This window comes from Andrena cerasifolii, chromosome 8 (assembly GCF_050908995.1).
Source record: "Andrena cerasifolii isolate SP2316 chromosome 8, iyAndCera1_principal, whole genome shotgun sequence".
NCBI classification, from domain to species: domain Eukaryota; kingdom Metazoa; phylum Arthropoda; class Insecta; order Hymenoptera; family Andrenidae; genus Andrena; species Andrena cerasifolii.
The window spans coordinates 7,919,055-7,942,714 of NC_135125.1; the positions used below are offsets into that span (position 1 = coordinate 7,919,055).

Sequence of the window (23,660 nt, forward strand, 5' to 3'; positions counted from 1 at the left end):
CCTATTTATTAACGAGAAAGCGTAAATAGCACAGCCACGAATTGTTTGTCCCTGAAACCTCGAATCTAAAAGGCTTCGTGTTAGCCACGCCGCGAGGGGCTGTTATAAATAACTTTGTATCGACGAAACTTGTGTACGCGTTGGACTGTAGCACGATTTTATTACGTCCTACGTACAACTATGCCCGTCATCGATGGTACTACAGATAACGCGATCACTGCGTCATTATCGCTATCTCTCCGCGTCGCAACTTGTTGGAACGTCATCGTGCAGTGTTCACGTTTCATTGAAAATTTCATTCACGGTTGAGCTTTGGACGTAGGGGACCATTTCGAAGGAGGGGGAGGGGCATTTGGAATCCCATTAACACTGCCGCGGTGAATAGAATAAGAGATTTCTAACGATTCTATTTCGATGTTACCATTGTGAAGGATAACGTTCTATATAAAGTCGCCGTTTAATCGATTCAAACGCGCGGCTATGTATAGTTGGAAATGTAGCGCGCGCTATACTATAGAGCAGTATTCGCTCGTTTTAAACGCGACGTTAAAAATAATGCGCTTATCTATAGGGCAGTATATTCTTACGATTGTATTACTAATGCCCTCCAAAAGCGACTAGACGCACCGGAATAATACCCCTTATTAACGTTCTCCTTGCTCTCCTTTCGCAAGCTCGCTGCGTGCTTTCACTTCGACCTCCTAGAGATTGGTAATCACGCAATTTCGCGCTGTGATCTTTCGTTCAAACTGTGATAAGAGACTAATAGTTATTTGTTTTCCAATTGAAAGATTTCTTTAGCTTTCGGTTTTGGTTTACAGATAGCAGTTAAACGCTATTCACAAATACCCAGAGTTGGGCATTATTCGACTAAGGAGACCCTTTAGTCGGGCAGGCATAGGGTAAACGGCCCCGGGACCAGTTTTAGTATTTACTTGTTCCAAATAATGCTCTTTGACTAAAAAAACACCCAGAGAAATTTCAGACCTCTACCCCCTCTCGTTAGGGTGATGTGGGGATAACAACCCTAAAGTTTACTATTTCTCTTCTCAGCAACTACTAACAAGGAGAGTATCTTAGGTGTCCGCCTCCGATCATTTTGATTTTCGGATATGTTACAGAGGACCGAAAAATAAGAAATACGTGTTTTTTTATTTTTCCCCGTTTTCATATTTGGAGGGTGAAAAACTGTGTTCAAAGTTAGGGGTGAAAAATCATTTTTGTGGAATATCTCGAGAAATATTAGAGACAGGGGAATAGTGTCAATGGACTAATTTTGTGTCTTTGAATGCGGAATATGACTGACTCACCAGATTTTCAAAAATCCACAAAAATGATTTTTCAACCCTAACTTTGAACACAGTTTTTCACCCTCCAAATATGAAAACGGGGAAAAATAAAGAAACACGTATTTCTTATTTTTCGGTCCTCTATAACATATCCAAAAATCAAAATCATCGGAGGCGGACACCTAAAATACTCTCCTTGTAAGTATATTTGAATTTTTCAAAACGCAGGTATAAATACTAAAATTGCTGCTGGGGCAGTTTCCCCTATGCTTACCCGGCTGGACCCTTTGCATTCGAATAATCTTCATTTTATTCGAAATTTTGTATTCCAAATCGTTCGAATAGAAATTTATTTCTCTAGGTTTGGTTACTGACTTCTACATCAGCGTTCTACAACTTTTCCCTTAAATCGAAAATTATCGCGCACCCCATTTAACTTCGACTTTTAAATGCTTAATAAAAAAAAAATGCGTAAGAATAAACAGACACCGCGAAGGAGAAATTTTCAGAATTATTTTCAAGTCGCGATTGTTTCTACTAGCATGCTAACTTACTAACTAAACTAGCCCCAGATGCGAATGAATCGAGCGATGACGGAAACTGGAGGTATCCGCCTGGGACACGGTAAACGATTACGCGTTCAATTGTATCGCACTGCGTAAAACGCGAAACGTAAGCGCCATTATCGATGCTCGGCGTAAATGCAAATGTGCGTTAGATAATAAATGGGTCTCTCGGGTTCAGCGATCGGGAGAGGGGAGGGGGTGTGCATATATTACGTACAAAACGGTGGCTCAAGGAAATTAGGTCGCCGACGGTTAATGGGAGCTGCATTTACTTTCGAATCAACGTGATTACCATCGATTGCGTTTAGTTGTGCAAATTTAGGCTGCGCCCCCCACCCCTTTTTATATCAACAAAATTGCATTCCGTTGCGTAAGCGTTCCATCCCGTCGTCGCGACGCGTTGCTAAATGGAACAATCTCGCGGACACAACCGTTCTATTCCGCCTTCACTTTCTTTTGATGTCTGCTAATGGACGTTTCGTCCAAAGGAATTTGTCCTTCGGCATTTAATTCCCGATAAATTGCTAAAGCGTTGGATGACTTCCTTTTTTATCTACTATTCTCGTCAGTCGCGGCACTCGGGGTTTAATCCTGGGGGTTCGAGTTGAACGGTTAAAAATATTATTACAGATTATTAATTATTAATACAGATTCAATCAAATTCATTAGTTGGTTATAAAAATATATTTGAAGAATAAAATCTAGTTTCCTTCTCTTTTCACAAAGCCCCTTTTTGCGGGGGTGCCAGGGCCCCTTGGCAATCCACTGGGTGCGCCACTGATTCTAGTAGGCACTAGGTATTTATTCGCTGAGGGATTTTTGGTAGCTCCGTACAAAACAATTTACACATCGTTACGCTCTTCGTTTGGAGATTCAAACCTGCACGATATAAATCACTCGCCCTACTACTCAAGGGCTACGGTCACCTTCTCTCCACTAAGCAAATAATTAAACATCTGGGGCACTGCTCATTGACAGTGTTTTAGAAAAAATCATTTCCATAAATTTGTTGCGGTAGAGTACTCAGTATTGTGCTCCAGTGTTACCATGCTTGGGAAGTTCACATCTTGTCAGCTTGATTTAGGGTAAAGGTACCAGTAGTTGACAATTTTTCAGAAAAACGTGAAAAGGTAAGGTTGTTAGAAGCGGCGAACTGTGGGTATTAGGAGCCGCGGCGCGCTGTTGAAAAGAGATAGTTAGGCTTCTAATAACCTTATTTTCCACGCTTTTCTGAGAAGCTATCAACTACTGGCACCTTTACCCTAGTTTACTACTGAGCTACAAGTTCCATAATTTATTTTACAAGTTCCATACCCAGAATTCCAACAGTAGGTACTCTGTTTTCTTCGCCTAATATTGGGTCACCAGGATAATTGCAATCTTAAACGATTCGTCGATTAAATTCATTACAGCACAATCTTAATTGTTGGATGATGAATAGTACCGTCAAATGGGGGTAACTTTGGCCACGGAACTAGATTTTAAAACAGGGATTATTCTCAAACAAAATGCATCTTGAAGTAGGTAATTAATTCTATCCAAGGCACTTTGAGAATACACAACACCTGCTCTGCAATAGATGCCAGAGGAGTTTGTTTTAAAATCTAGTTTTGTGGCCAAAGTTCACCCCATTCGACGGTACTGTGTCTTTACTGGCACGTTTATCTTTGTACCAAGAATCTCGTTGATCGATTCTACGCACCGAGATTCCTGCGTCATGGAAGCGAAGCCGCTTTTTACGCGCACTTCAATGTTTGTTATTCTTCTATTGTATGAATCATTTATTTATATGGCAGGTAATATGAGATAAGAGGGCCTGACGTTTCTTGCAGCCTTTATACGCCTCTACGTCGGAGCCGCGATGCACAATTTTATTACCTTGATTTCTTTCTCCAAGAATATATCAAGGCTTCCACGTGACTACCTGATAATGAAATCCTACTACTCTTTGCCAATACGTCAATAGTGAAATCCTTGACATTCTCTCGCAACCTTGTAGCAACATTCAGATCTTCTTTCCCAATTAACGTCGTTGCAACATTTCTTCTTTTGTAAACACTATCTATGGGCAAAGTTGTGTACACAGAAAAATTCAACGTAGCAAGTGCGTATATGTAAGCACAACTGGGCAAAACATCGGTAACATTCCATCAGTCGCAGACTCGGAAAGTAGAACCTTCCAGGCCTTGTATCCGCAAAAACACAGTTATCTATAGTCTACGCGATACGTGCAGTGGAATCTCGATACACGCAACTTTTCCATGCAAGCCTGATTCTTGCCATCGCGGTGACAAACGGTTGGAAATATAATGGGCCTGATGAATAAAAACTAAGCAATTGCTTATTAGCAAAATCAATTCTTTCAAAAACAATTACTTGAACAAAACAGGAATTTCTTATTTTCATACGAATAAAAATCATAGATTGGTGGTTTTGCTAGACCGTATAAATAAATGGTAGCTGCGACTGCCGGTGACGTTCTCTCTCTCTATTTTCCTCGATTGTAAACAATTCCGTAAAAAATTAAGAAAAAGCGATTCCTTGGCAGTTTAGGAATTCCTACAAGACAAAGCAAATTCTTGTGTTTTTGTTCACATGAATTTAAGCAATTCCTAGTAAAATATTAAGAAAATATTATTCATTAGGCCCAATGTCTGAACGATCGACAATATTTTAACAATAATTGAACTCGAAAGCACGGCTGAATATTTGGCTCTTAAAATATCAAGGAACAATCCCTTCGATGCAAGCTAAATAGTTTTAAAAAAAATTATATCAGTATTAGTTTTAATCACCGTTTCGTGTTAGGTGTCCCAACTCTCCCGGACTTACACCGTATGAAATTCGTCGGGACCCCCCCGATATTTGGGCGCTTCTTCGGCCCACGTTGCGCGAAGCTATCCTCGCGTTTCTCGTTCCCTTGGAGCGTATCGCTTAACCGATCGCGGCGAGCGCGCGATTACGCAATCTGTTACGGCGAGGGAGCTCGGATTCGTCGAAATAAAGGATTCAGAGCGTGTCGAGTAGCGCGATCGACTTTCTTCCACGGAGAAAGTAAAAGTGCTCGTTTCGTGCCAAGGCGAGATCCCCGGGTGAAACTTATCACGAATGTCCTTCGCAGTTGGCGCTCTCGTGTGCCACATACCGACTTCGGTACGCAGATATACACGGTTGCCCGTCGACGCCGGGCGATCTTTCCTCCATCAGGGGGGATTTCCAAGCGCCTTGTTTTGCCAGCGATCCTTTCCCACCTGTCCTTGATCCGCCTGCCACGCGCTCGCCATTAATTGATCTCTGTTCTCTTTTTCTGTTTCAGTTGTAACGCATCAAAACAACATGTCCGTTACCACGTCCGTGCAACCTGCCCCCGAGAGCCTTTCGCGCCACGGGTGAGTTTCCCTACGCTAATTTTTCTTTTCTCTCTTTTTTTTATCACTTTTGGTAGAAGAGGAGGAGAACGTCTGGGGGATTAAATGTACTCTTTAGATAGTGTTTATTAGAAATTATACCGAGCCATTTGAATGTAGACGTAGGAATGGCACTTAGTATGCGGTTTTCAGGAATTGCTAAAATGCGCAGGTAATGAATAGGCAAAATGCAATTAGCGATATCGTGTGACGTAAATCGACAAATGAGCGAGATTGGTAATAACGGACGTGTGGAACAGAGCTGCCAAATGCTTGGAATACAAAACCAGGGAAGCTCGTTTCCTTTTCGAACCGCGGACTACTCGATTGTCCAAGTAATAATTCAAATGGCTTGAATATTTGAACGAGCTTGATGGAATTGAATATTTTTGAATGAGTTCAGTGGCTTGAATGGTTGAACGGCTTAGATAATTGTTCTGGAAATAACCTCTTCTCTCATGGATTCATTTTATTCTTACAAGACCCTTGATTGATCGAATAGTTCGAAATGATACGAGTAGCTGGTTTTTCAAGTGGCTCAAAGGGATTTGAGTAATTGTTTCAATTCGTGTGGTTTAAACATAACATAATGTTCAGCCGACTGTTTTATTTCTTTGTATTTACCTGTTTATATTTGCATCCTAAAGGGTTTTCCCGTTTATAATATTAATAACTAAGTAGTGAAATCATTCAAACTGCTCAAATCATTCTAGAAGAACGGATTTTTCAAGCGTGCTTGAATAATTAAACTACTTAGGCATTCGAATGATTGGTTCGAATGATTTGACCCGAGTTTAGCTTACCTTGAATTTTCAAACTACTTGGGCAGCTCTAATGGCGAAGGCCTAAGCAATAGGAATGCGATAATTTTAATTGACCAAATGTAGTTTAGAAGAGTGGCGTTACTGGAGCTTATCGTCGGGACCTTCTTCGCCATTTTGAGATTTAGAACACAGCTGTCTTTGTGATATTAATGTTCAGTCTACTATTATTGGAATTTCGACAAAGGACGGTGAATATCGAGTGCTTCAGTTTCCAAATTTATGAAAATCTCTTGAAATATGGAAAAATCTGTGAAAGAGCCATTGTCAAAAAATGCAGGCTTTTAAATATAAATTACGACTCGAAAACAGGAGCATATAATTTATGATATTCATTTTACTACAGAAACGGGAAATTCCTGCGCGGGCGATTTGTTCGTAAGTGGATTTCGCCCATTGCCACGGTGTTTTTTAGCGACAGTTTGTTGCTATGAGTATTTTGCAGAATATGCGAGCCGTTTTTGATTTTGCGCGTTCCACGTAATTTCCTGTCGCTAGAATTGCATGCCACCTATGGATTCAGACCTTGGAGTACAAAAATTGTAGGGCAATAAATAATACGTTTGTAAAATAACTGCTACGTAGGAATTTTCTTATTATTATTTCGTATTTTTCTTATTCATATTTAAAATGGAACCACTCCTTCGGCGGTTTCGCTAGGGACCCCATCGCATCCTATCTGCAACGTTCGAAATAGTGGAGGCCAGAGGAATGCTGCGAGTTGACGCGCAGAATTATTCTTAGTGCCTCGCATTATTCGTGGAAGTCGCGTCGGTTTTTGCATAACGCGGGTACGTGGCCGTGGCGCCTATGGTCGTTACGCCACTGAGAAACCGCGAAGGACGATATTAAAAGCGGAAGCTTGAGCATATCTCGTAGCACTCCGATTTGAAGCGCATACTATTGCCTTCCAGCATTTCATTAATAATCGATTAAAAAAAAAAAATCGCGCCTATTCATGCTACTGGACTCAAAAAAAAATTAAGGACTCCCTAGGGGTAATCTCTAGTAAGTCTCTTACAAGTGTACAAATTAATCCATCCAGTTCGGCACCTGCGTTTAATTAATGCGCGCACCATGTGCGGGCAACGCCGCCGGCGCGTTCACCGAGTATGGTTACCTAATAGGACTGGATGGTTCCCGCCTGTGGCATGCATTTTGTGTTTGGAGCGTGATCTCGCGACGTCGAGGGTTAATAATCGCGTTTCTGGAATAGTTAGAGTGGTGATTGACGTTCCAATTCCGTCAAATAACATTTCAACTGCAAATATTGGAATAATCGATGCGACGAGATTGCTGCTGCAAAATTTCGAATTTAAACTAAAATTTGAATAATCAGTTTGCAACTCCCTAGAATTTCGCAGACTTCCCTAAGTGTATCTGGATCAAGGTTGAGGGCAATTTGGCGCGTAACTCGAGAAGCTAACAGAGAAAATACTTTGTTACGTAAACCTCCTATAACAGAATTGTTACGAAAATTCTTGCGAAACGTGAAAAACCACGCTGCAAATTACTGGGCGCTTTAAACCCCTTTAGATAACCAAGTAGAAAGTGTTAAAAAATCATTCAACCCGAACAAGATTTCTCCAGAAAGGAATTCTCAGATCGAGATCGATTTCCTATTAAATTCCGTTTTCATTTTACTCAAATTCCAGTCGATCGGCTCCGTTCGTTCCTGGTTTGTTTGGAACTTTCCGGGACCTGCTGGTCTCCCCACACGGTGAACACGGCCAAGAATTTCGCGGCGCGTCGTTAGCTTTATCGCGGTTAATTAATACTTAACGTAAGCCGGAAATTCTCGAAATTGCTGGTCAACCAGAGAAGAGAGGAGAAGAGAAAGGGGGAAACAGGTTTATCCTTTAGTCTAAAGAGTCACGTTGTTTCTCGCTTAATGATGTGCGCGCTGCGTAAGTGAATTTTTCACGTTGCACCGTGCGTGCAAAGGGCAGAACGATGAACGTGATTACGTAATTCGGCGTCCTCTGCGAAGCAGTTCCAGGAACGAAAGAAAGAAAGCTATAAAACAACTAAAATCATCCAATTTTAACCCTTAACTGGTATCCTGGGTCGCACATGACCCCAAGCACGCAAAGTTCGCTGCAAAATTTTTGGTTGTCTAACTTTGTCAACTGAATTTCTAATTAATTTTATAGTTAATAGTTTAACTTTCTACGTTCCTATTTTTTTTTCATTACCTAAGAACAAAATATTCATAGAGGATGATCTAGTGTCGACTTTACAAATTTCTGTGTCCTTTCTTATTTGGGCTCTGCCACGACCCCAGTATACCAGTCATGTTTGCCAAAAACAGTATACCAGTTAAGGGTTAAAACCCTCAGCGAACAACCCAAACTATATTTTGAAAAGAATATTCCTGACGGAAAACCATAAGAAGGAATTCAAAAACTAGAACAAACCCCGATCTATTCTTAAAACTCGATTTATTCGTAAACGAAATTTTTATTTCACACTTTCGATGTTTTTTGTTTTAAATTTGAAACTTCAGCTTAGAATGTCACGAGTTGTGGAAGAATTTTCACGTTAGTCAAACGAGGAGTCCGGCAGTTCCCATTCTAATGGCTCCCTCTCCGATCGGTTCCGTCAGCTTTTCCTGGACTTCACGTAAGTCCGCGAATCATTAAGAAAACAGGCACCAATTTGCACAGAAAAAGACAGGTCAGCCTGGTTCACTGCTTCCGAGATCCGCGCGTCATCCTTTCATGCGCGCGCGATGCCTGCATTAACCATTTATTAAGTGCTCGTCCACGGTATCGCCACGTGAAAGGAACGTTTTCCTTCCTGATTTCCATATCTCTGCATAGACTGACCACGTGCGCGCGCGTAATATAAAAGTGGCGCGTACGTAGTTACAAGGGAGCACCGCGAACCCGGGCTCACCGATTGGGACGCGGCTTCGCGGGTTTTTAGAGCGACTCGAAACAGGAACAACGGTGTCTTGTATTTGGCCCCCTATCGCCCTTTAAGAGGTTATGCCTACCTGCAAGGTCTGAAAACACAAGTATTTTCGGGATTTTTTTTAAAACACTCGAAGACTTTTTTTTAAAATAAACCTTTATGTATTCGAAAGTGTACATGTTAAACTACTTGTGGTAATTTTTGCGATGGAAAATATACATAAATAATAAAAAAATATTAGCGATCTCTCGGCAGCGATTTTTTTGTCAGTAGTCCGCGGTGAACATTCTGATTCTGACCTGGTTCATCTGAAATAAAAAATTCGCGGGAATTTAGTTAGTATATTGGATTATCTTGTCCTTAATCGTTTATTATCCCAAGATATTAATTTGCTACAAAATGGCAACTTCTCGTAGCAAAAGTATCGATTTTCACCACAGAATCGCGCTCATGTTTCATCATTTTCTATCTGTAAAATAACAACTATCCAACGGAAATTAAAAACCCACGATTAAGGACAAGCTAATCTAATATACTGACTACATTTGATGGTACAACAAACGCTACAAACTTCCGTCAACAAAATTTTGAAAAGAGTTAAAAAACATATATATAACTGACGAAAAAAACTTTTTTCCAAATTTCGTTGACGCAAGTTTGTAGGGTTTATTGCACCGTTAAACTTTCGTTCGAAACATTTCTTTCTGTCTGTTGTACTTTCAGAGTTACACGCGAAAAAGTGGAAGTGCCAATTTGACTTCGAGGTTAGTTTTCACCGCCTTAAAGGGGTGATAGGGCCCAAATGAAACAGACCGTTGTTCTTGTTTCGAGTCCCTCTGAAAACCCGCAAAGCTGCGTTCCAATCGGTGAGTCCGGGTTCGCGGTGCTCCCTTGTTAGCAGGCTGCCCTTTTTTTCGCTTCGCCCTTCCCCTAATGCCCACAGGGCGTCACGTGAAAATTGGTCCCTGATCGCCATCTAAAATGACAATCGAAATATCCTGATAAGCCATCGGAGGAATTCAGCTGTGGCTGATGTCGATCGCTATCGACTGGCTCGCGATTTAATGGCCACGATAACCACGGTTTCTTTTTACCTCTTTTCTTGCTTATTGCGACTGAATCGCTCCTCATCGAGTGACGTTGGCACTTGCTGATTTTCATGCCTGGCGTCACCAGGGCGCGAATGTCTTTAAAGCTTTCCATACTTTTAGCGTTTATGGATTATTCAGTGGCCAGTTGTTCCAGTTTATAGCACAGGAAGTGGTCGACTCGATTATCTTCTTCCACTCGAGTTCAACGAGGAAGTTGATTACGTGGGGGCGAATCAGGTGTCGAGAATTGTTTTTGTGGGAATCACTTTCGTAAGTGGCAAAAATTTCCTGCAACCAGTCACTCAAGAAACTGAGGCATTCGAGGGGAAAATGGGAATGTCCATTTATCGTTATTTTCTGATTTGTAGCATATTTTGTTAGTGGCAACTGAGACTGCAGGGTTGTCGAATCAAAAAGGGTTGTAAAATTCAAATACCGCCGTAAGAGAACCTTGAAGATTTTATATACCGGTTAAAAACAGGAAATGGCCACTCTGCGCTGACAAGGGGACCTTTAGATTTGCCAATTTCAAAAAAATTGGATACTTACACGGGGAGGACGCCATGTGGTAGACATCGATTTTGATGAGCCTTGGCACGATGGATGTATGTCGAAAATAAGTAAATAGGTGTCCGAGAGTTTCTGCCAATGGGCCTTAATAATAGGGATATTTACAGTAAATCATTAAAAATTTCATAGTGGCCGTGGGGTTTTAGTGGGTGAGAATCCCACAACTACCCTGGCGCCAATTCCCCTCTGGGGGAGTCGAGGTGCCTTTTCAAGATTTCCCCAAGGTAAAAAAAAGAATTTATAAAAAAAAGAATTTATAAAAAAAGAATTTATAAAAAAAAGAATTTATAAAAAAATAATGTATAAAAAAAATTTTAACGCGAAGATATCATCAAAAGACACCCCGATTCGTCACCGATCGTTTCTCAATTTGAATTCATTCCGTGCACACATTATGTAACATCTTTTTATGTAAATAGATGTACCGATTGCCGACGGTTACGAACGGTTGCTCGTAAATGTTAAGTAACGGTCGTTTAAAAAAGAGGTGTAAAAAGGAATAAGTTCAATCTGGATTTCTTCCGGGTTGAACGCTCCAAACTGTTCAAGGCTAGCCCCCTCCTCACTCAGATCCGACCTTCTCGACAGTCTCTTCATTCAGAAGGGACTGCGCCTCTGACTTATCTCCAGTCACTCGGCCGATTGCTGGCTGAAGATTTTGATAAGGTCCTCTCCTATCGATTGCCGAACAAACGATTCTCCCTGGAATTTTCCGGAATCAGTATCAGGCTTCGATTTACATTTTTAATTAAAACAGTGTGTAAAGATTAGTGGAAATTTTGGGGCAAAAATATGAGGCCAAATGCTTGCCACCTTCTTCAGAAATAATATTGTGAATCATATTAACGACAGTCGTGTCTTTATTATTTTTGTCCATTACAAGATTTCTCAATGTTTCGGCAATTAAGGGGAAAGTCCTTTTAGTGCTTTTTGGGAATTTTTTGCAAGGAAACTATACGTGCAATCTCTTTGAAACTTTCAGGCTATATTAATATGTATTTGAAGAAGTAAACAAATATTTTTTTATTTAAAAATAACGCGATAATTCCTAATGGAAAATCCCCAAAAGAACCCCTTAATCTAAGTTAAATGAATGTTCTGCGGTAAATGATGTGAAGGGGTTTCGAAACAGTTATTGGTTCCTTGCTTTACCTTCTCTACGCTTTGTTCCTCCAGTTTTCCTCCTGATTCCGCGAAAGCTAATTTAAATTCAAATTTCGTACCAGCGAACAATATTGTTCAGTGTTTGAACAGTTCTGCGAAGAGCCGATTACTTTTATCTTTTACGGAAAAACTTTCAGGCACGAACTTTTTCCTTGTTATGTAAATCTTACACGCACTTTGTGCGTCGTATTAAAAGAAACTACCTGCCATTGTGTTTTGTTCCCGCTTCAGAAACATTTTTGGGGAAACTTTTCATTGCGACTAGTGTGAAAGTATCGTTTTGGGTTTATGAAGATATCCATGAAAGAAACTTAGAATATTATATTATAATAACACAATTGGTTTCAATGTTACCGTATTTTTTTTTTATAAATTTTATTACACGATAGTATTACCAGCATTGTTGCTTTCGAATTCAGTAAAACAAGTGTCATCGCAGAAACTCGGCACGTATATTCTTCACCTCGAAGCAAAGTAAAAGGATTCTAATAAACCTGTTAGTAACTTTCTTATCCCACTGCATTGTCTATGCATTTTCGCAATTTCTAGGTAGCTATAACGAAGCTAGAGTAAATAATAAAGCGCAATAAGCTTGTTCATAATATTCCTTAATATTCATTACAATTCGTGCAGCTAATTAGAAAACGCTAGGAATAATTTAATGAAATTGCAAGATAAAAGTGGTTGCGTCACCAAGAAACGAAGAACCACTAATCCATTTAACAATCGTTTTCTCTGCAATATATAATTAAATCGGATGATTTTTAAAATAATTGCTATTACGTAAATTTAATTGTCTGCCCATTTTGAATGCAACGAAACTAGCATGCACGTCTGCCTTAAGAAAGTGGATGGAATATTTCTCATTAGTCCATTGATGTCACAGTTAAGTCGAACATCTGGAGCCTTGAGAATGTTGAGGCACAAAAAAATTAATGTATTCGTCTGTTCGTTGTTTACAGGAGCAACATCTCTTTGTCCTGCCACAGTTCGTGCGGGAGCGTGGACGATGGCCTCCAAGGATCCCATCCTCAGTACCAGGACACGATCCTTACCATCGAGGAACTCCGTGCTCAGCTGAACTCTTGCTTCACGTGAGTTTCACAGCACTCCTTTCTCCCATCGCCCCTGACTCGCCAGTCTGCTGTGTCAGGCGAGCTAGTTTCAAGTGTCTCAAAAGGTTTGGTAACATTTCTTCTGCAGAATTACACTTGCTATAATTGACCCTTCAAGCGCCAAACGTGTCATGTATGATACATTCCCTTTCTTCGCTGTTTCGGAGTTTGCAACGGATTAAGTAGCACATGTTTGGGGGTGGTTTTATTCATTGAAAAAAGCTGGACCTACCTGAGCCCTGTATTCATTTGCTTCGCGCATTTTAGCCTCTGCGAAAAGAAAAGAAAAATGGTTACATAAAAATTTGGAGCATTTTTAACCACAAGGAAACGGGAGATTTTTTCTTCGATAGGATCTCAGTAGGTGCCGGCACTAAAGGGTTAAGCATAGATGTTATAACAGTAGAACCAGCGAGAAAAGGAAAGAGACAACTTTGAAACGTTTGGTTGCCTTTCGAGTGCCATATAATATTAAACAGTCCCTTTGAATTAAATCTAAACACGAATTAAAGATAGCAAGATGTTAAGCCACGAACCTTACCCAAAACTCGAGTACCATGAATTGAAATAGAAAGGAATCGTTTACGATAGTCTGTCGCAATGGTAAAACTGACTGTACATGCACGTACACATGCACGAAGCTTATTAGGCATTTTCTTATCTGTTACGTCAGGAGCGCAGTTTTTCACGGGTCTTATGAAACCTAGATAAAAGTTACAGCCATCTCAATAGACGCTGTCGAAAGCAATTAACCCCTGCAGGCAGACCTTCCTTACATAATTTTTAAACAGGCCAATAATTACACCGTCCGCTTGGCCTGGTGACTTCTAATCGCCGTGCAATCCCGCGCGATTTCTGTCATTGGTCCCGGCTGATTGAGCCGCTTGCTCTTTGCCTCTCTTCGTGCATGCATAACCGCGGATCATGGGAACGAGTCCTCGCGTATTGCGCAAACTTGAACCCGACCGGGTGTCGTCGCCCGTTGGAATGGGACGCGATGTGGTACATTACCTACAATGATTGAACCTGTTCAGCGAGGTACTTTTTCTTTTAAATTTAATTTTTCAGTCATTTTCAAATGCACACTCGAAATGCACAATTTAATTTCAAATATCCTTGTCTTTATAATCTCCTTCGTATTGTATTCTAAAGATAAAGAAAATGGCGCGTCAAGTGGAATCACTCGACAAAAGGTGTGTGTAGGTTTATTTAACCCTCGGGTGACGGAAGTGGGTCACTCGAGACTAGGGAATTCAATCCCGGGATCACGGCTGTTTTTTGGACTCCATTTTTATATTTTTCGGTTCATAAAGTAATTTATGTTTTTGAAAATTCTCAGGATAAGTTATAACTTGATATACCAAATCCCGGGGGTTTTAGAATCCAAAAAGCAGCTGGGATTTCGGGAGTTTTAGAATCCAAAAAGCAGCTAGGATCCCGAGAGTTTTAGAATCCAAAAAGCAGCTGAGATCCCGGGAGTTTTAGAATCCAAAAAACAGCCGGAATCCCGGGAGTTTTAGAATCCAAAAAACAGCCGGAATCCCGGGAGTTTTAGAATAAAAAAACAGCCGGGATCCCGGGAGTTTTAGAATCCAAAAAACAGCCGGAATCCCGGGAGTTTTAGAATCCAAAAAACAGCCGGAATCCCGGGAGTTTTAGAATAAAAAAAAATAGCCGGAATCCCGGGAGTTTTAGAATAAAAAAAACAGCCGGGATCCCGGGAGTTTTAGAATCTAAAAAACAACCGAGATCCCGGGAGTTTTAGAATCCAAAAAACAGCCGGAATCCCGGGAGTTTTAGAATCAAAAAAACAGCCGGGATCCCGGGAGCTTTAGAATCCAAAAAACAGCCGGAATCCCGGGAGTTTTAGAATAAAAAAACAGCCGGGATCCCGAGATTACGATAACGTCATTGAATTCCCTAATCGAGACGCAGACGTGAAGCCTACGCTAAATCTTTTCATAGAGCGATAAGTGTAATTTCAATTATTATTAGTATTATTGAAATCAACGGGTAAAATCCTTTAGTACACAGACAACTTGGTGGTTAAAATTAAATTAAATAGCACACTACAGTATCAAGTATAAAAGTACTGTATTCAGAGATGGGTGTCTAATTGTTATTATAAGCTTTATGAAAATAAAATACTTAATTGGACCTCAAAGCTTATTCCGAAAAGTGTTTATACGAGATTTCGGTGTGCGTCAGGAACGACCCCATGGTCCGTCTTTCGAGGGTTGGAAAGAGGGTTAAATATTTTGAAGGAGTTTTACGGAGAGATTGTTTAATACAGTTCGCTAGATTTATTGTTTGCTGTTAAGGGTTAAAATCCTCGTGACAAGTTAACTCGTCATCTTCGTTTAACAGATTAAATTCTCGTTGGACGCCGGTCATATATTAAGCGGTGAAATCCGGTTCGAACTCTCCGTTGTTCTCCAGGGGTTCGTTGCTTCAATAGGCTCTCATTCTGCGTCATTCATTGCGTGCAAATGAAAATAGGCGAGAAATCTTAGAACTCCAAGTCCTCCAGCTCGAATTGGAATTTCTTCCTAATTGCTTGCAACGTGCATTAACGCTTTACCGATCATGTAACTAGACTGGCCAACTTTTAAAATTAATCCATAAATTGTAATGGTAGATAGTTAACATATCTTAATTAACAGGCCCATAGCGATTATTATTTACACGTAGTCGAAATACAACTTTTCTGTAGGACTTCAAAAATATGATGAAAATTTTACATTGAAAAAAAAAAAATACTCGATAGCAGTAGCTTTGAATTCTTCATAGCTTCAGATCTAAAACAATACTTATACGGTGTACTTTTACAGTCGTGAAAATTTTAGCATTTCTTTACTTAAAGATTGACGGAGATGAAATTTATTTCCCCTAAACATCGAGCTGAATATTTTAATAGCGATTAAACAGTTACGCAGGTAAAAAACTTCTGCGGATAGGTGCCCTTTTAAAAGCCTGATCGGCTGATTAATTAGAAACCACCGTTGGTGATCAGTGATCCACGACACGAGCATGGATACTCTTTAAACAGATCACAATAAGTCTAAAAAAAACGCCCATGCGCATCCAGAGATATTTCTGACCAATCAAATTACAAAGCTGGTGAAATAGCAGCCTTTAAATTATTTCCTCGTCTCAATTGTTTATTAAAATTCAGCCCAGTGCACTCCAGTACACTAATATTATTAACTAGTTGCAATCATCTGGTAGCTATAAAAGTGCCTTTGAGAAGTGTAAAATAATGGGACCCGTGGAATATTTGCAGTCCACCTAAAATGATACAAAACAAGCAACAGAAGTGCAATTACTATTGTGCTACATTCCATACGCTTCTGCAAGAAACGCCACAGCGTTTGAAAGCTCGCGTGAAACAGCAGTGCACTGACTGTGGATGAACTTAAGACATTTCCATAACCTATCGGCTTTATAATTACTTCCACATCGTGGGCTTGTAATTATAAAGGCAGAGCGTTCGAGGGTTGTACCTGTGTGCAAGCTAACCGCATTGCCATCGCTAAAAATATAGCAAACCCAGAATGCGCGATTGTTTTTCTCGAGTAGTGTATTTCACTTTTCAAATGAATCTTACAGTATATTCTTATACACCTGTTTCACACTTACATAATTACATTTCCACATTGTCTTACTACCTAGCGTTACTTACTCCTAATTTACTAGCTCTGTTTAATGTGAAAAGTATTTCATTGTTCCTCGTTTCTATTTACAGATGTGGGGTTTCGTGGAGCGAAGAACACGTATCTCTCGACTGCAGCGAGTGCGGTGGTTATTCCCTTCAGCGGCCGTGCCCACTCTGCGACGGACGTTGCCATACCGCGTGGAAACGCGACCTTACCATGGTAGATATATCTATTTTTTTTTTTTCCGTTAACCGCGGCTACACCCGTGTAAACACCGTGAAGACCTCCTCGATCGACTCACGGTTAATGGCACCCTACTTCCTGCCCGAGAACCGCGAGCCTTTCGCCTCGACGTGCAAATAAAATATATATAAATCTATTTTAACCATTGAACGTTCAATGTTCGATATCTATTTAAAGGACCGAAATTAGTTTGAATCTGCGACTGTAGTATTCCACACGATCCAGCCCGTAGTGCCAACAGTTTGCGCTTATCGATTTCTCGAATGACATTTACAATGTCCCCCATATTACTGCGAAGGTCGCATTTTCTACTGTCTTGTTTCGCGATAAGATTGAGCGAAGTCGGCCATGCGAAGTAATCGATAACACTTAATGTCACTTTACAATAATAGAGCTCCCCGCATAATCTCTTTGTTTAATCGATAATTAGGAGGGCAGCAGACAAATTAGCATCTATAGAAAGTAATAAACGCGCAGAAAGAAGTAGTATACATGCAGAAAGACATTACTGATAATTACAAATTAACTGGCCCCTTATCTTCAAACATCTCTTACATACCTATGTATCGGCACTCTGAATTAAGCCTCGTTCACATTAGTCGAGTAACTTGGCTTCAAGTCGCTTGAAACTACTTTACCGATGTGAACCTGTTATTTATTTCACTGGAAATATCCTTCCAAGTTTCAAGCGAAGTTTCTTTCAACGCTACTTGCCTTGAAATACAACTTGACCAATGTGAACGAGGCCTTAGGGCCCCCCCACACACACGTGTATCGCGCTCTGTGGTTAAAAGATACCGACAGTAGGAAATGCTAAAAAGTAGACTGCTTACCGAGCATCGCTGCGCTGTAAATTACCCGTGGATATTCTCTCGATATATATATTACAGCCAACTGTCTAAGTACCTAATGAAATAAAAATGCATTCGGTACACCGAGACTTAGAGCGCCATTTTCTGTATTTATTTCAGTCCCACGCCAGTGGCAAAGCGAGATGGATCGGCGAGTGCGGTCTTAGTTGCGGCCCCTCCCTCGAGGAGTCGCTGGTGCCGGCGCTGGAGAAGCTACGAGCCACCTCGTGAACGGTGCCCGACGACGAATGCATAGAGAGACGTCGTGTACCGTCAACCATGCACAAGACTTAATCCATCACCATCCATATAGTGTCACCCACCACCATCGTGCGAGTCGGAAAAACGTGTGAATGTGGATTCTGGTTGCAAAGATGATGCGCATTATGTTCCTGAGGAAGAGAGAGAGAGAGAGAGAGAGAGAGAGAGAGAGAGAGAGAGAGAGAGAGAGAGAGAGAGAGAGAGAGAGAGAGAGAGAGAGAGAGAGAGAGAGAGAGAGAGAGAGATGAGAGAGAGAGAGAGGATGAGAGGATGAGAGATGGACGATGGGCCCACAATGAAACCATTATTTCCCCACGGCATCCACTTCGATGATGCATCGCCATTGGAAAGAAGACGAAAATAAAACGGACCGGTCGCTCGGCGGAATCTTTTTCAAGAACCAAGACGACAACGTCACCGTTCGTCCCCGTCGTGGCCATCCCGATTAGATCGCAGAAGCATCCGCTGCGAGTGCCTCGCAGCTGGCCAACGGCTTCTCGACAGATCGCAATCGAAGGAACATCGATGCAACGCGGGTGGATGCCCTTGTATATTGTAAATTTCGAGTTACGTTTTCGTTTGGAGTGTACAAAATCTCTGTAGCGCACCTACGCACGCAGTCCCCGGTCTGTAGAACGATTCCACGGGAGGCGTTAATTGAATCGAGAGCAGCGCGGCTCTGCGCTTAGAATAGATATCGCGAGGAAGTTTTGTAGAACTGTACGATCCTTCGAGAAATTCTTGCGCGGTTATAATTCAGGTTACAGCCGAGTTCCGTTGATACTGGGTTAGTAGAACACTTGGAAAATGTTTTCTAACATTCGTCGATTGGAGGAATTATCTGAATCGTGTAAATGTATCCGTATACGCTTTCATCGGCATGAATCGGTCCCGCGTTTTGACAAAAAGTAGCGGAGGGAATACTTGCGAGAAACGGTTTGACTGTTTTAGAGCGTGATATGTAGCTTCAGAAGCGTGCGTCACTCAGTGATGGTATTGGGGACCGGTTTTCTCGCGCATGCGCGAAATTTACAGTACCGTATCTATGTCGGGGCGCGACTAATAGGTGTAGTGTTACAAATATAAGCGATCAAACGAAGCAAATAAATAAATTTCAGATAACAAAACAAGACGCAAAGGATAAAAAGTGGGAGGAAAAAGGAAGTAAAATACTGTGGTATCAGCGAAAGCTAAATCCATACAAACACTTATATATATATATATATATAATAGGTGTAGTGTTATTGGCGGGAAAGCAGCAGGGTGATCAAGGTACCCCATTTTATCGAAACTTGTACTATACCGATGCTAAAATCGCCGCGCACGCGCGAGAAAACCCGCCCCCGAATACCACCGCTGACGTCACTGCGTATTGTGGATCTGTAATGGGGTCCCGTTCGTGTTTAGCGTGTAATGAGAAATCACATTTTAGATTTACTTTTAGCGATGTAACTTTCGTCTCGAAGAAATGCACAACAACGTTCAAGTTTTAAGTAACATTTTACGCGGTTAAAAGGGGAAACAGCAATTTCGATTTGCGGGGGAGAACGAGCTTCTCTTGCCAGGTCGCCAATTTATGGTGTAATTGGAACTTCCGATCGAAATGTTCTGCCACTAGTACGAACATGAATTTCAAAAGATTAGGATTCGAGAAAGAATTAGCAACGTCTCAAAGAATATCATGCGTATTTATTGATACGATGGGAATGATTATCGAATCAAAATTAGAAACTAAATTTTCCATTGCGATCGAGTATTTAGACTGATTAGGCGAGATTCGCAGCAAGAGTGTTTTTCGTAGCGAAACAAGACGTATCGCGCTAGCAGAGGAATTCATTTGTCTAGAATCTAATCTAAATCGGATTGTAAAAGGCGAGCTTTTTAAATGTACATATACGGTCGAACTGTACCCACGTGTGACGCGATTAGAAATTCGTTTGATAACGCTACGGGACATCTGTGAGCTCGCTGAACGCGAGATACGTCTTTGTTCTGCGTTTGCATTTCGAAAAGTTGGTGCTAAGTGCCAAGAGACAAGAAATTAGCCTAGGAAGCAGAACTGGGTGAAATAAGGAGTAGGAGCTAGTAAATGTGAATTGAATTTTTTTTTGTAAATTAATAATACTGCATCTGCTGTAAGGAAATTAAAAATTACGAACAATCGTAAAGGCGATCGTAAATTCGTCTGTGAGAAATCGTAAAATTCGCAACCCGTCATTTACTACTTTCGATTAATATATTTCCACTCGGTTCTGGCATAAAAAAACGAAGTAACAGGTGTACGCAGCTCATTCAAGAGATATTATTTAAAAAGACGCATTTATGTTGGTGCCAATAAGTTTTCGAATTTTTAATACCTTCTTTTTAAACCGATGATCAGGCGTTTGTATTAGTTGTGTCGTGAACAATTTGTACATTCGTGCGCGACATTCGTTTGAACATATCCTGTATTCTTTGATGGTGCAACGTTTCGTATGTGAGAACATGTTCATCAAATTCACGCTCATTTAAATTAATCTTGTATAATTCGTAACATTTTCTGAAGTATTAGCTCGACGGCGAGCTTTAATTTAATGCTTTAGAAAATACGTTTGGTAGCAATTTTTATTTAATCCGTAAAATTCTTATTTATGACCAGAACATTAAAGTTATGGGTTTAATAAATGATATCCGCTGAAAATCCAGTGTGTTCTTTATAAACGAAGAGAGAATGCACACCCACACAGAGAACTACGCGAACATGAATTGTAAGATCCTACACGCTTGCGGGGTATTTTGCAGACAAATAATCTTTTCTGAATAAAAGGCTGTACGAATGCTTTTTTTTATTGACAATCTTATGTACACTTTTGTCATGCCGCTCAGCATGAGCACACGAATGAATTACTCCAAAGTACACAGTTCCGTGCATGTACCTCTGCTTCGAGATTATTCACTTGCAACATTTTATTAAATAACGCGGTACGATAAATTATTAATGCGCAAGTTTAACAGGTAACGTAGAAACAGGCTTATCGGCCAGCGAAAGTACAAAACGACGTTACAGTGATTCTTAAGGAGTAAGTACCGAGACTTCTGCACGAGCTGTTAATACCAGGGACGAGAAATTTTCATCGAGGGAATCCAGTACCGAGTGGCTTTCATCCCAACGTATACCAAAGCCTAGCTCTTGATGAACGCTGTTTCCGTGTTAGCCTGTCAACGTTTAAGTATTGAGCCGCAATAAAACCTTGCTGCACAACCTTTTAGGGAGTACTAGCTCGCGATTTATCGTATAAGATATTCCTTGCATTAAATACAGTCCGTTAGCGATTATCGCGCGCGCGCTGGTTCGTAAAGTGGCTCGTTGAGAAACGAGACCGTTGGCTGAGAATTATGAACAGAAATACTGGGCGTGTCGCTTACAGAGGTAGGGAGAACTTTCCTCCTTAAAAGATCTGTGCGTGAGAATTACTCGCTGCCTGAATCGCGCTAACATTTTTACTATTAGTTTACATAAAGGTAGCACTGGTTCGCTAAGAAGTCGAACGGGGACTCTTCTTTAAAATAATGAAGACGATCTCAGCACCATTATCCTACAAGGACAACTAATCTTGCCCGCGGACGCGCGCAAGGGTATTTGACAAGAATTAAACTTTGGTGCACGACGTGGTTCACGTGCGTAATAAATAAGTTGCTGCATCGTAGTGTTAGGTCGGTAACTTCGTTCTGTTCGGTTCCGTCGCTCCCTCCTGTACAAAAGAATTCGAGACAGTCGCACAAGTGGCCAGATTCGAATTAAGTATGCGGTGGTAAGAGGGCAAAACTTAGTGGGAGGCTAGGGCGAGCTAAATTATATTTACTTGGAGAAATCTAATAGGAACGAATCGCAGGTGGAACCGTCGCGCATTCACTTTTATCTAGGGTGTTGTCTATCACCGGTCTGTAGTCGATGGACACCTGGAAAACGTAATTTTTATTTTGTAGAATCGTAGAGACGGCCGCGGCGCTTTGCATACCGGGCGATTTGTTAGCAGTGGTACGTACTTCTCCCGTTCTTACGTTCAGTTTCGTCAGGGTGTGCTTTCGCCAGTGTTGGTCCAATGGTTTTGGTTGCTGCTTCTCTACTGGTTTGCTGTAGTCCAACTCATCGTTTCTGTCTTTGAAATCCTCGCGCGCGTGTGCCCCGCGACTTTCCTTCCTGTTCTCGGCCGCCACTATTGTCTGCATCGCGTTGACCATCAGATTTTGTAACTCGAGGGTCTCCACCAGGTCAGAGTTCCATATCATGGATTTGTCCGATACTTTGACGTCGTCCAGTTTCTTGTAAAGGGCAGACATCTTCTGGCATCCTAGTAGAATTCGGAATTAATTTACAAACATGCGTGCTTCATAGTCAAGTTGAACACAAGCGTTCATCAAGGGTTTACCATCTTTCAATGTCTCGGCCGTTCTAAACACAGCCGCGTGCGTCTGCATGGTTTTCTGCATGCTCAATCTCAAGTCCGCGGTAGGAATGTTACCCTTCGCGTTTCTCACCCAATCCAAATTCGCCACACTCTCTTCTCCAGCGTTCTAAAAAAATTGGATCGCTTTTAGCAGCTTCTATGTTATGTAACCTATTGTGGTGGATGGTAATACCTACAGGTCGAAGAGGCCCGATAGATTCTGCCGGCTTATTCTCTGCCGCTATTGTCTTGGCGCACGCGCGCCCAAACACGACTAAATCTAACAAGGAGTTTGCACCGAGGCGGTTGGCGCCGTGGACAGATGCAGAGGCGGATTCCCCGCAAGCGTAGAGTCCGGGCACGACTTTATCTTCGTTGTTCTGCCTTGTTAGAACCTGGCCCTTGTAATTCGTAGGTACTCCTCCTGTAGGATCAAATTGTCACGTAGTAGCGCTGCATTGATATTTGGTGGATTATATATCTTCTTTGTCGTTATTATTTATTATTCGTTCTAAAGTTTGCTGTGCTATAGTGCCAATCATTTTGGGGTACATTAAGGGGCCGTCCTTAAAATACGTAAGGGTAATTTTGGAGATTTCTTATCCCCTCCCTCCCACGGTATAAGAATTCAGTATAAAATTTTTTTTTAATGTCGAAACAAAATCACATACCCATGTTATAATGCACCGTGGGTATTACGGGAATAGGTTCTCTAGTCACGTCAACTCCTGCAAATATCATTGCCGTCTCTGAGATCCCAGGTAATCTGGCTGCCAATTGTTCGGGAGGCAAGTGATGCAGTTGCAAATAAATATGATCTTTTTCGGGTCCAACGCCTCTGAATCAGGAAAATAATTTTCAATCGTGTAGGTAAATTGATAGAAGTTATGTAACATTCGTACGGGGGCTAGTGATAATTCATTCCACTCTGATCCATTGCTAAAATACCATCATTCGCACTAAAATATTTACTCGTGAAATGCCCATCGTTTCTAGAAAAGTTTTTATAATATTGTATGCTTTATTGTATTCCCACTTTGAAGAAACACAGTGTTGTATGTATTTGCAATTCCATGTGCTCCTCCGATTTAATTTGTAAACCTCGGAACGCTATGATCATCTAGCGTTAACACACATAGGCCGGTATTCATAGTCGCTACTTATTCTTAAGCAAATGCTTAAGGGGGTAGACACGTCACGTGACCTGGCCACTTCTCGCTGTTTCATTTGCTCTCCGGAGACATTACTTTGTGCCATCTCTTTCGACGGCATGTTCTCCTGTT

The 23,660-nt window shown here is 41.2% G+C and overlaps 2 protein-coding genes across 5 annotated transcripts in view; one reads left to right on the forward strand and one right to left on the reverse strand.

The window, feature by feature from the left end:
* The window catches only part of Pino (protein pinocchio), a 102,765-nt gene extending 82,135 nt beyond the window's left edge, over nucleotides 1-20,630 (forward strand). For 2 of the 3 annotated variants that reach the window (XM_076817885.1, XM_076817886.1), the window contains exons 3-6: nucleotides 5,172-5,244; nucleotides 12,787-12,918; nucleotides 16,685-16,814; nucleotides 17,810-20,630. In XM_076817885.1, coding sequence (XP_076674000.1) covers nucleotides 5,172-5,244; nucleotides 12,787-12,918; nucleotides 16,685-16,814; nucleotides 17,810-17,920 — 446 coding nt within the window. In that variant the 3' untranslated portion in view covers nucleotides 17,921-20,630. The remainder of the gene's footprint in view (nucleotides 1-5,171; nucleotides 5,245-12,786; nucleotides 12,919-16,684; nucleotides 16,815-17,809) is intronic. The other variant, XR_013086192.1, reaches the window with a different exon arrangement.
* A 111-nt stretch (nucleotides 20,631-20,741) lies between these two features.
* On the reverse strand, nucleotides 20,742-23,241 carry LOC143372050 (succinate dehydrogenase [ubiquinone] flavoprotein subunit, mitochondrial-like). 2 transcript variants are annotated; one of them, XM_076817881.1, is made up of 6 exons: nucleotides 23,049-23,241; nucleotides 22,575-22,801; nucleotides 22,360-22,504; nucleotides 21,977-22,281; nucleotides 21,793-21,889; nucleotides 20,742-21,681 (listed from the first exon to the last, which is right to left on the reverse strand). In XM_076817881.1, the coding sequence occupies exons 1-5, from the start codon at nucleotides 23,116-23,118 to the stop codon at nucleotides 21,803-21,805; spliced, it is 834 nt and encodes a 277-aa protein (XP_076673996.1). In that variant the 5' UTR covers nucleotides 23,119-23,241; the 3' UTR covers nucleotides 20,742-21,681; nucleotides 21,793-21,802. The 2 variants fall into 2 exon arrangements, with proteins under 2 accessions (XP_076673996.1, XP_076673995.1); XM_076817880.1 differs by having other exon boundaries at nucleotides 20,742-21,889.
* Nucleotides 23,242-23,660: the final 419 nt, after the last annotated feature.

What these genes read in the sequence shown, in the direction of transcription:
- LOC143372050 (XM_076817881.1), bottom strand. Translation starts at nt 23,118, where the DNA reads ATGATATTTGCAGGAGTTGACGTGACTAGAGAACCTATTCCCGTAATA. An exon ending in GGCCGAGACATTGAAAGATG is followed by an intron (nt 22,282 to 22,359) that starts GTAAACCCTTGA and finishes GAATTCTACTAG; the next exon opens with GATGCCAGAAGATGTCTGCC. An exon ending in TGAACGTAAGAACGGGAGAA is followed by an intron (nt 21,890 to 21,976) that starts GTACGTACCACT and finishes TACGTTTTCCAG; the next exon opens with GTGTCCATCGACTACAGACC.